This window comes from Euphorbia lathyris, chromosome 7 (assembly GCF_963576675.1).
Source record: "Euphorbia lathyris chromosome 7, ddEupLath1.1, whole genome shotgun sequence".
Taxonomy (NCBI): domain Eukaryota; kingdom Viridiplantae; phylum Streptophyta; class Magnoliopsida; order Malpighiales; family Euphorbiaceae; genus Euphorbia; species Euphorbia lathyris.
Genome location: NC_088916.1, coordinates 80356980 through 80368617, shown reverse-complemented (window position 1 = coordinate 80368617; position 11638 = coordinate 80356980). Strand labels below are relative to the sequence as shown.

Below are 11638 nucleotides of genomic sequence, written 5' to 3'. Positions count from 1 at the left end.
TTAAAATTCAAGATCTAGAATATGAGATAATTGTAGGAGTAACAGAATATGATAGTACGTATGCACTATTATTAGGATACGACTTTTTAAATAAAATAAAATATAAGATAAATAATGAAGGAATTACGATAGAGGACCAAAACAAAATACGGTATATAAATAAAATATGAACATATGACAACAACTTGATAAAAAAGAGAAAAAATTACAAATAATAAAAACTATTATGGCAGAGACAATCATAGAATCTCAAATAAAATATTTAGAAATTGAATCTAAACAACAGAGACTAGAATGTGAAATCAAACAATTAAACTCTTTATTAGAACCACCTAAGAAAGAATGGATCAAACTTGAAGACGGATGGATAAAAAGAATCTACAAAGATGAGTGATCCTAACCAAAAATTGGACCAAATATGGATAGAGATTGTAGCAAAAGAACAATTAAAGAATACTCTTAGTTTAATACAAGAAAACCATATTCAAATCCAAGAAATGATAACACATGAATTAACAAAACTGTGGAATACATCGGAAATACCAACGTTTAAGATAATTTTGGAAAAATTAAACATGTTAGTAGCTAATATAGACAAAAGAAAAAGACCCATAGAAGAAAGCTGTAGCATTACCTCAGGAGAAAATCTAAACATTACTATAACACAAACTAAAACTCCAGAAATAGTACCCATAGATGCTTGGAGACGAAGCAAGGACCCAATAATGATGGATATAAGTGAAATAAAACCTAAAATCCCTACAACCGTAAATAAAACCTTAGATCTGTTAACCGATTTACACAAAAAAGGACAATTCTAATCTAATGGCCGAACAAGAACATAGTGTAATAACATTTCTTAAAAATCACGCCCAAGACATTATTGAAAAGGAAAAATACAAATATGAACCACTAAAAAACAGCAAACTCAAAGACAATGATGCTAAACCATCCAATGTAGACGTAAGCACCGAAGCCGAATACCTTCAACTAAAAATCGAAAAACAACATAAAGAAATCAAAGACCTACAAAAAGAAAACATAAAATTAGTCATAAATTCGAGTACAGAATGGGTCGAAAAATATAAAAAATATAAACACAAATTTAAAAATACTAAAAAAGAATTAAAAGAAACAAAGCTAGAATTAAAACAAACAAAAACAGAGCTAATCCACATTACAGATGAATTAAAAGAATTAAAGGAAGAAGTAAGAGTCTTAAGAACAATGGTTAAAGAAGTAAAAGGGAAAACTATTCACATCAGTAACAGTAGTAGTGATAGTTCAGATAGTTCAGATATTCAAAGTGAAAATAAACTAAAAATCATTGGGTATATAGAAGAAGAAAATAAAGATGAAACAAAATTAATAGAAGAAAATCATCAAATAATGAAAGCATTAGAACAAATGAAGAACATTAATGCAATAATAGAAGAAGAACCAGAAAGTGATATAGAAAACAACGAATACAACAACAAATACACTAGGTATGAAGAATCAGATATAGGATCAGAAAATATAGTAAACGAAGATGCCGATAATTATCCAGAAGAAGAAATGATAGACCCCAATTTAGACGTAGTAACTAAAAGAGTACCTACGATTCCACAACATATACCTATAGGCCAACAAGGAGACTTTAAAGAATTTATAGGATCTATGTCTCAAGGATTAAATCCAAATGGATATTTTTTAGACTTAGATAATGTCTATGATGAACAAGAAATAAGTAGACGAATAAATGATTGGAATTTAGGAATGTACATAGCCTTAATGAATTCATCTCACACTGAAAATTTAGATTATATGTATGACCTAATCTCTAAAACAATGATAGGAAAAGTAGGATTTTGGATGGAATCTATAACTCATCAGTTAAGACCACAAATAGAAGCTTGTGCTCATGATTGGAAATCAATGTTATTATTATTCGATATGGTATTAAAAAGAGAATTTTTAGGAGAAAGATGGTTAGTGGCTAGAGAAACAGTATTTGCTGAAAGAAAAGCTGAAATAATAATGAATTTGAATAACATGAAATGTTGTAAAATTAGTAAATTACCAGAATATACTATCAGTTTTACTAAGTTCTTTTATGAAGCTAGGTTTTTACCACAAGAAGGATTGATATACCAACAACTATATTATGACCACTTACCAAACCCATACAACGTAGAAGTTTCAAAAGAATATACTCAATTAGAACCAAAAGAAAATACATTAGGAGAAAGAATTAGAGTACTACGAGCTTATCTTATGCGAAAATGTGAAGAATATAGAGTTCAACAAAAGGTTAAAAAGGATAAGAAACTCGGGTTACGAGAAATATGTGGATTCACGGAAAAACGGTTAGTTTTTGGTTGTGATGATAAAATTAGGAGAAAATATAGACGATATACTCCTAATCGCACTTATAGACATAATCCGACATATAAGAAGTCTTATACTAACAAGTATGATAATGGACGATTTCGACGAAAACGATTTAGACGATATAAAAATAATCCCGAAAATCGGAACAGATTTAGATATAAACGAAAATTTAGGAAAAGACGAGAAAGACCACTAAGGGATAAAAATACTAAACTTACAGAATGTAAATGTTGGAATTGTAATGAGAAAGGACATTATGCTAATAAATGCCCTAAATTAAAACAAAAAGGTGTCAAATATATAGGAACAACAGAATTTATAATGAGTCTAGAACAAATAAGAGCCAGCGATGATAAATGGCATAAAGAAGATGAATTTTATATTACTGAAACAGAAGGTGAGAACTCAGAAGAATTAGAACCAATAGAATATGAAGATAGTGAAACTAATAACTAATGGTAGCCATATATGTAGAAGCACCGGTAGAATATAAACCTAATAAGATTATAAAACGCCGCATATTTATAGATAGTGGAGCTGATATATGTTTAGCGAAGCAAGATGTACTAGTTCCCCATAAATGGAAAAGATCTAAAGGACATAAGGTCAGAGTTACAGGATTTAATGAACAAATGAAAGAATTAGATATTATAGCCGAAAATATGAGATTAATACTTAACAAGACAATCTTTCGATTACCCATAATTTATCAAGAAAATAATATGAAACAACATATATTATTAGGAAATAATTTTCTTGATTTCTTTAAAGTCCAGCTAATCAAACCTGAAACCATAAGTCTTTTAACTCCTTGTAATAAATGGATTATCCTTAAGCGCGTCCTACCTTTATATCCACTCACAATACATAATATCAAAACAAACAGAGATACTAATTTAGAATATTTAGACCATTTAAAGATCAACTTTGGAGAAAACCCTATAACGTTGTGGGAAAAAGAAAAGATATATGCTAAGATAGAACTCATAAACCCTAATGATGTTGTTCGCACTAGACCAATAAGATATAGTCCTGATGATCAAAAGGAATTTGAAATACAAATAAAAGAATTATTAGACTTAAAATTAATTCAAGAAAGTAAAAGCCCTCATAGTAGCCCGGCATTCTTAGTAAGAAAACATAGCGAACAAAAGAGAGGCAAAGCAAGAATGGTAATAGATTATCGAGAACTAAATAAGAAAACGATTTTTGATGGATATTTTTTACCTTATAAGAGAAATTTAATTAATAGATTATCAGGAAAAAAGTGGTTTAGTAAATTTGATTGTAAAAGTGGCTTTTGGCAAATTAAGCTTACTAAAGAATCAAGACCTTTAACAGCATTTAGTGCACCACAAGGACATTATGAATGGATTGTGTTACCTTTTGGTTTGAAAAATGCACCCCAGATATTTCAACGACGAATGGATACGATATTTAGAAAATTAAATGACTTCTGTGTAGTTTATGTCGATGATATATTAATCTATAGCAATAATATAGCAGACCATTTACAGCACCTAGATGCATTTATAAAAACAGTACGACAACATGGAATCCTTTTATCTGAAAAGAAATCAGAAATCTTTAAAAATAAAATAGAATATTTAGGATATATAATAGATAGTGAAGGATTACAACTACAAGATCATATCGTAACTAGAATCGAAAATTTTAAAGAAAAATTAGATACTAAGAAAGAAGTCCAACAATTTCTAGGAATAATAAATTATGCATCAGATTATATAAAAGACTTACCAAAATTACGACAACCCTTGCAAGAGCTAATTAAGAAACATAAAGTATTTGAATGGACGACAACTCACACTGATACTATAAGAAAAATAAAAGAAGCAGTAAAAGTTCTCCCAAAATTAAGACTACCTAAAGATAATGATCAATTAGAATTATATACAGATGCTAGTGATATCGGGTGGGGAGCAGTACTCATCGCATATAGAAAAGAAGATATAGACAAAGAAACTCCTTTAATATGTGGCTATAGATCAGGAACTTGGAAACCCTCAGAGAAAAATTATCATATCAATGAAAAAGAATTACTAGCTGTTAAAAATGGAATTAAAGGATTTAGGTATCATTTGTTACCCATAGAATTTATCATAAGAACAGATAATACACAAGTAGGAGCATTTATCAGAAATAAAATAGATCCCCTACCAGAATTGAACAAAAGAAGGCATTGGCAAAGTTTTTTCAATTGCTATAATTTTGTTGTTAAACCTATCTCTGGAAAACGAAATATCTTAGCTGATTTTTTGAGCAGGAATGGAGATAATGATCCAGCGAATATCAGAAATCAGAAATCAGAACCGCCAGATGCTGGCAATGATCAGAAATCATGAGAACTTTCTGGACAACCTTGAGGAAGAACTCAAGAAACTCCAGTCTCAGAACAATCAGAATATACGAACCATGACTCCTAGATCATCTTATGAGTTGTTAGGAGATCTTCATAAGAAGCCAATTGAGCTGCCAACTTCATCTAGTGGACTCTCAGGAGCCACCACCTTGAACCATTCTAAGCTGATTAATCAGAACTCATCAGAAATCACAACCTCCCAGGTTATACAATTCCCTCCAGAAATGACAGAAGCATATAAGAATATCATGAAATTTTTTACATATAAGAAGAGTCAAACCGTATATAGAACCATTAAGATGACCAAATACCCTAGGTATATATGCTCAGAAGACTGCAGTCCAGATGTTGTTCAGAAACTATTTCGATATGGATTTCTAGACAAAGTCATGACTGATGAGAGCCTTAATAGTGTTTCAAAACTCCCATCTATCATACCCAGATCCATTGACGAACTTGGATTAAGATTTGGAAGAGGAATATTTTGTGTTCAAATTTTTGATGCTGCTATGGACTTAGAAGGGAAACCGATAATAATTGCTCAGATTTTTAAGACTGGTAGAAACACTAAGATTGATGTAGATAATTCCGACCATCAATGGGACATTCCATGCAAATTAGAAAATTTTAAATCTTGGTTAGGAGAAAAACGAGCACATGGAATCCATACGATCAAATGTAGACTCGAAGACTATATTAGAAATAAAAAGGTGGCTATAATAGCCAGATCGAATCATGGAGAAGTTGAAGAAATGATAACTATCAACTATTTAATGGAAATGGATGATGAAACGAGTCAACAAATTTTGATAGAAATGCATACGAAATTGATGGATAAGAAATATAAACATAGTTCAGATACATTAGCCCATTATGAATCTATATATGGCCCAAGAAAATCTTGTTTAATTAGAATTGAGCCCATAAGACCTGAGCCCATGAATATTGACTCCATAAGGCCCAAAGAAGAAGCCCATCCAAGAAAAGAGGAGGATCCATTTATTTAGAAAATGAGATAAAAATGGATAAGAAAAATAAGAAATATAAGAACGAGGTGTCAATACCTAAAGAAAAGGTGGCAATAAGATCAACACGTGGCAAGACATGAAGATATGAAGAGACATGTGTCCAAAGAAGAAGCATGAGGTGGAAACATTAGAGATTAGTGGCAAGATGTAAAGCTTGAGGTGGAAGAGCAAAATAAGAAGCATTCGACACGTGTAACCTAAAAGTTTGTACTTTTAACTTTTGTGATGATGTAATCTCCTTTTTGGTAATTTCACCTTTGATCTTCTACCTATATAGTTTAATTAAGGAAATTACAGTAGAAGGATACATATAGAAAAAAGAAATCAATTTTTTTTTAACATTTACATTTTTAGAAGGCCTCATTGAATAATTTGTTTTAGGCTTCTTCAGAACTGGAGCCGGAAATGCAAGATGCAGATGTGCACCTTAGAGAACGAAATATACGAAACCATAAATAACAACGGTTAACATTTAACTGATAAATTGCTAAAACTCCGTACTTCCGTCTCTCTCATATTATCCCGAAATCTAACCAAACAGTAAATAAATTATAACGTATAAGAGTTTGGGATCAACACTAGCCGCACATACCCTACTCATTGAAGTATACCCGATAGAGTAAAGGGACGGGGATGGGTAATTAAAAAATAAACGGATAAGAGTTTGGGATTGACACTAGCTGCACATCGTTGCCATCCCTATGCACAATTCATAAGAAATCTTCTATCTGCAGGATGTTTTGCATCAAAAATTCAATATAAACCTATGTCACATAGAAATGGAAACGGATACGGATACGAAAACAGCAAAATGATATTTATAAAATATATAAGAAACTGAAATGTGGAAAAAGCCTGTAAACAATAAAAGTATTTGGATGTATCTATAAAGTTAATAGAGGGAAAAAAAAAAGAGATTTCTTTTCATTTTAAAAGCTTATAGAAAACGATCTAGAAAATATTAGAGATTTACTGAAAACGTGACTAGCATTGATCAACTTCTAAAAATAAATGAGTTTCGAAATTTTATAAGTTAGGGAAACATGACCCGAAACATTTCGTACAAGTTTTCTAAGAGTTTAGGTTTTCAAAATGGATATAAAAATATAAAACGCTTTAAAATCAAAGTTTCCGTACGTGTAAACTATATTGAAAAAACTATGCATGAGCTGGAAGATCTATCAATAAATTAAATAGGAGAACCCCTTTAAAGTTGTACGGTAGGTACACTTGAGTGTGCCCATATATGATATAAGAAAAAGGGACAAGGGTGACCCTAATGTTTAGAGAAGTGCAGAATTAGCCGTGATGTACGAAATAGTACAAATTTAATCCTAATGTTTCAAAGCAAGATCAATTTTACTCCTACGATGTGACAGTTAAATAACAGTAAATCAGACTTTTCAAATTTTTGGTAACCTAGAAGTAAAATTGATCTTGCTTAAAAACGTTAGGGTTAAAATTTGTACTAGGGTCAAATCTGCACTTTCCCCGAAAAAGTTAGGGTCAAATTCAAGCATGTGGATAACAATGCAGCAGAATCATGTTTCATTATACTAGAGAAACAGAAACTACCACAATACATTCACCACCTCAGTGTAAGGGGAGGTAGTTGGCCTGTAGGCGAACTGGCCCGAGCATCGGTAAAGTTTCCGAGGAGACTTTAGTAAGGAGTGTTGATTGCACATATCAATGATTGTTTCTCCCAGAGTCCAAGTTGAAGTTGGAATAAAAACTACTATAAGGGGCAGGGCTCTTTGGTATAGGATCTCCACCACATCTGAGCTAGTGAAGAGGCAATTAATTTAAGTGATTCAACCTAGTCCACGAGGGACTAGGAGAACAGCAATTTATCTTCAGAAAGAGAGGCGGGATGTCTCTAAAAGGAAAAGAGTCATATGCCACTATGGGGCCGTCAGGCCCATAGTGTGCGCTCCTAAAAGAGTCGAAGTTTGATACGCAAGACAATCTTATGGGATAATATTTGGAATTGAATAACAAGTATTGACTTAGGTTCAAGTGTATCTTCAGAAGTAGGACTCAATAGAATGCTCATACGGAAAAGCTCCCCTCGATATCTATCTATTGGTTAGCCCATGGCCTAGAGAAGTCTCAGCGCCAGATAGAGATGTTCTGTAGAACATGATTATAGACAAGAATATATTCAACACCTAAAAATTGAAAATTGACACAGCAAAGATAGAACAAATCAATGGGGTATATAACAAGTAAAATTTTATTCCTTACTATGACTTGGAACATATAAGACTATCATTAGAGTGTAATACTGATTAAAGACTCAATGTTTTCAGTTTTAACTTACAAGTAATGTACATCCTCCAAACTATTCATCGGGTTTTCTTGTTCTATTCTTGTTTCCATATATCAATCCAGTTTCCTGCAAACAATTCCCTTTTATGAGTATCAAATAGGTTATCGTATCATAATCATATCAAGTAATCTATATATTCCACATAATTCTATATAAAACGATCATGCCAAAATAGGTTATCTATCATAATCCTATTAAGTGATACAGATCATGTCAAAACAGGTTATTGTATCATAATCGTATTAAGTGATCTATATATTCCACATAATTCTATATAAATAGATCATGTCAAAACAAGTTATTGTATCATAATCCTATTAAGTGATCAGAATATCACACATTCTATAAAAACAGATCATGTCAAAACAGGTTATCATATCAAATAATCTATAAATTCCACATAATTCTATATAAGCAGATCATGTCAAAACAGGTTATCGTATCATAATTGTATTAAGTCATTCATAGTGGTTAAAGGACCGCCTCAGGCGCGCCTCACTCAAGGCTCAAGGTAGTGAGCTTTGATTGCAGAAAGCGAGGCCCTGTTTAAAAGTCTCTAGCATTGTGTGCCTCGCCCGAGCCTCGAAGCCTGAATCTAGGCGCGCCTGTGTTTTCACTAAGGTTTTGACTAATCTCGACCATATCTAATTTAAATAAGATTAATCTTAACCCTTGATCTAAATAAGAATAAAAAGACACATAACTAAACATAGAAAGACTGGAGAGGGATTAAGAGCAGTCACGTACTCCACTCCACTCCAACAGAAATTGTGACAGACACACAGGAGAATATCGAGTGACAATGAATGGTTATTAGTTTAGTAGCATTAGTTAGATACTTAGATTAAGACGTTAAGCATAAATTAATGTGTATGAGCTTAACTTGGTGTTTTTGACATTTGTGATTTAGTATTATGTTTTCATGTGGTTTTGTTTTGGCCTAATACATCATCAGCTCCCTGAACTTGTCCAAAATAGTAGATTGGTTCCCTGAACTTTGCAAGTATCTCAGCAGCTCCCTAAACTTGCTTATTTCGTATCATCAGCTCCCTAAACTTGTCCATTAAAGTAGATTAGCTCCTTCAACTTTGCAAGTGTCTCACCAACTCCCCAAACTTGCTTATTCTGTAACAACTAAATACAAAAACCATAATACCAACTCTCGATTCTTATCCATTCAATCTCTCAAACCTGCAACACTAACTCTTATAATAGGTTGAAAGGTAAGAGAAGCGAACAAATTACATCTCGAATAGATGAAGACGTATTTTTAGAATTTAGGTTTAATAAGTTTTTGTATTTAGTTGTTACAAAATAAGCAAGTTTAGGGAGTTGGTTACACACTTGCAAAGTTCAGGGAGCTAATCTATTTTTATGGACAAGTTTAGGGAGCCGGTGATACGAAATAAGCAAGTTTAAAGAGCTGTTGAGACACATGCAAAGTTCAGGGAGCCAATCTACTGTTTTGGACAAGTTTAGGGAGCCGGTGATGTATTAAGCCTTTTGTTTTTGTATGGTCATAAGTAAGTGTATTTTGCGCCTTAGTGCGCCTTCAAGAACTATGAAGTCATCTATATATTCCACATAATTCTATATAAGCAGATCATATCAAATGGATTGTCTCTATGTTGCTGTTTCAGAAATTGATACGCCTACTCCAATTCAAATTTATTAATGAATCGCAATAACAAGCAGGAATCCAATAATATACGAGTAAAATAAATTAAGAATCACCTGAGGATCAGGGATCGGTTTTCGTTTCTCAACATAACGATAAGGATCTGTAGCTGCAGCAAGTGCTATCTTAGCCTGCAAAACAAGTAGAACAAACGCTCAGCCTCTGATCGAATAATAACCAAAATAACGATAACGGAGACTCAAAATTAATGAAAATTCCGACAAACCTCCTGTTCACGCTTGAGATCTTGCGAGGGCTTGATCCAGAGAAAGTAGGCTAGGGTTCCTGCGACGGCCCAAGAAGCGAGATTGCTTCCTCCTCTAAGTCCACCCATTGAATTCCCTATAAACGTCCTCACGTTTCCCACTGTTCTTCTCCAATTGCTCGTCATTGTAGTGGATTCCCCCAAATCGGATGACTTCAATTTTCAATTAGGGTTCTGCTAGATTGGCTGATTGGAGGAAAATTGCACAAATTGAAGTCGCTGATAGTGATAAGTCGATATATGATTGTTTGTGATATGAATACCAGTCGGAAAAGGATATGCACAAACGTGATTCAGTGTTGCCGGGAAAATTCCAATCCTTTTTTGCGCCAATGAAATCCGCTGATACTATCACTGTATTGGGATCACGATGGGGCCTGTGGGCTGGGACGATTGGGCCTGTGGGCTGGGCCAAGTTTAACTCTGGAAATGGTAGCCCAAGCCCAATCAAGTCCAGTTTCTCGTCATGTTCCAGCTCAGCCCGGTCCAGTTAACAAAATTATTGTTATTGTTTTGTTCCTAACAAATAAAATAGGTCTAAGGTTTTTGGAGAAGTACAAATTTAAGCTCATCATTCAAAATAGCACCAATATAGGCTTAATATTTACAACATAATATCAATTTAGGTTTAACGTTTACAATATAACATCAATTTAGGTCTCACGTACAAAATAGCACTAATATAGGCTTAACGTTTACAAAATAATATGAATTTAAGCTTAACGTTTACAAAATATATACAATTTAAGATAAACGTCACAATTAAATTAATCATATTATATTCTTTATATTGCTCATGTAATATATGCAAACTAAAAGTAACTGAATATCCACAATATTTCGAACGCTGACATGTATCAATATTATTTTAACTAGTGTTCGAAATATTGTGGATATTCAGTTACTTTTAGTTTGCATATATTACATGAGCAATATAAAGAATATAATATGATTAATTTAATTGTGACGTTTATCTTAAATTGTATATATTTTGTAAACGATAAACTTAAATTCATATTATTTTATAAACGTTAAGCCTATATTGGTGCTATTTTGTACGTGAGACCTAAATTGATGATATATTGTAAACGTTAAGGCTAAATTGATATTATGTTGTAAACGTTAAGCCTATATTGGTGCTATTTTGAACGTTGAGTCTAAATTGGTACTTTTCCAAAAACCTTAAACCTATTTTGGTACCTTGTCCCAATAAAATATAGGGATAAGGTGAATATCTAAAATGGTGCAATTTTATCCCTAATATTGGCAACCAATAGCAATTTTATCTATAACATTGGCAAATTGGTTCAATTTCAGATATTATTACAGAACACAGATATTTTGTTTTTTATTATGTACCAATTGCATATCATTTCATTTAAAAAAAGATTTCATATTTTATGTGATTTAATAATAGAATTAAAGATTAATATTTATAATTTCGATGAAATATTTTAAATTTATTTTGTCCAACTAGTACAATAGACAATATATTTTTAAAATTTTTTAAAATTTTTTCATATCCAATCATATACTTATGATCTGTTACTAATTATCACATGTGAAATGTAAAAGACAAGAT

General features: G+C 32.2%; 1 protein-coding gene across 3 annotated transcripts; it reads right to left on the bottom strand.

Annotated features, from left to right (window-relative positions):
• Positions 1-670: 670 nt before the first annotated feature.
• On the bottom strand, positions 671-10375 carry LOC136234679 (uncharacterized). Of its 3 annotated transcripts, none has more exons than XM_066024153.1 (4): positions 10018-10375; positions 9848-9922; positions 8105-8179; positions 671-1026 (listed from the first exon to the last, which is right to left on the bottom strand). In XM_066024153.1, the coding sequence occupies exons 1-3, from the start codon at positions 10180-10182 to the stop codon at positions 8126-8128; spliced, it is 294 nt and encodes a 97-aa protein (XP_065880225.1). In that variant the 5' UTR covers positions 10183-10375; the 3' UTR covers positions 671-1026; positions 8105-8125. The 3 variants fall into 3 exon arrangements, with proteins under 3 accessions (XP_065880225.1, XP_065880224.1, XP_065880223.1); XM_066024152.1 differs by lacking the exon at positions 671-1026 and adding an exon at positions 6123-6509; XM_066024151.1 differs by lacking the exon at positions 671-1026 and having other exon boundaries at positions 7995-8179.
• Between the last annotated feature and the right edge of the window lie 1263 nt (positions 10376-11638).

Coding starts and splice junctions, on each gene's coding strand:
- LOC136234679 (XM_066024153.1), bottom strand. CDS start 10,182: ATGACGAGCAATTGGAGAAGAACAGTGGGAAACGTGAGGACGTTTATA. Junction 9,923..10,017: donor ATCTCAAGCGTGAACAGGAG/GTTTGTCGGAAT, acceptor CTTGTTTTGCAG/GCTAAGATAGCACTTGCTGC. Junction 8,180..9,847: donor AACCGATCCCTGATCCTCAG/GTGATTCTTAAT, acceptor AATTGTTTGCAG/GAAACTGGATTGATATATGG.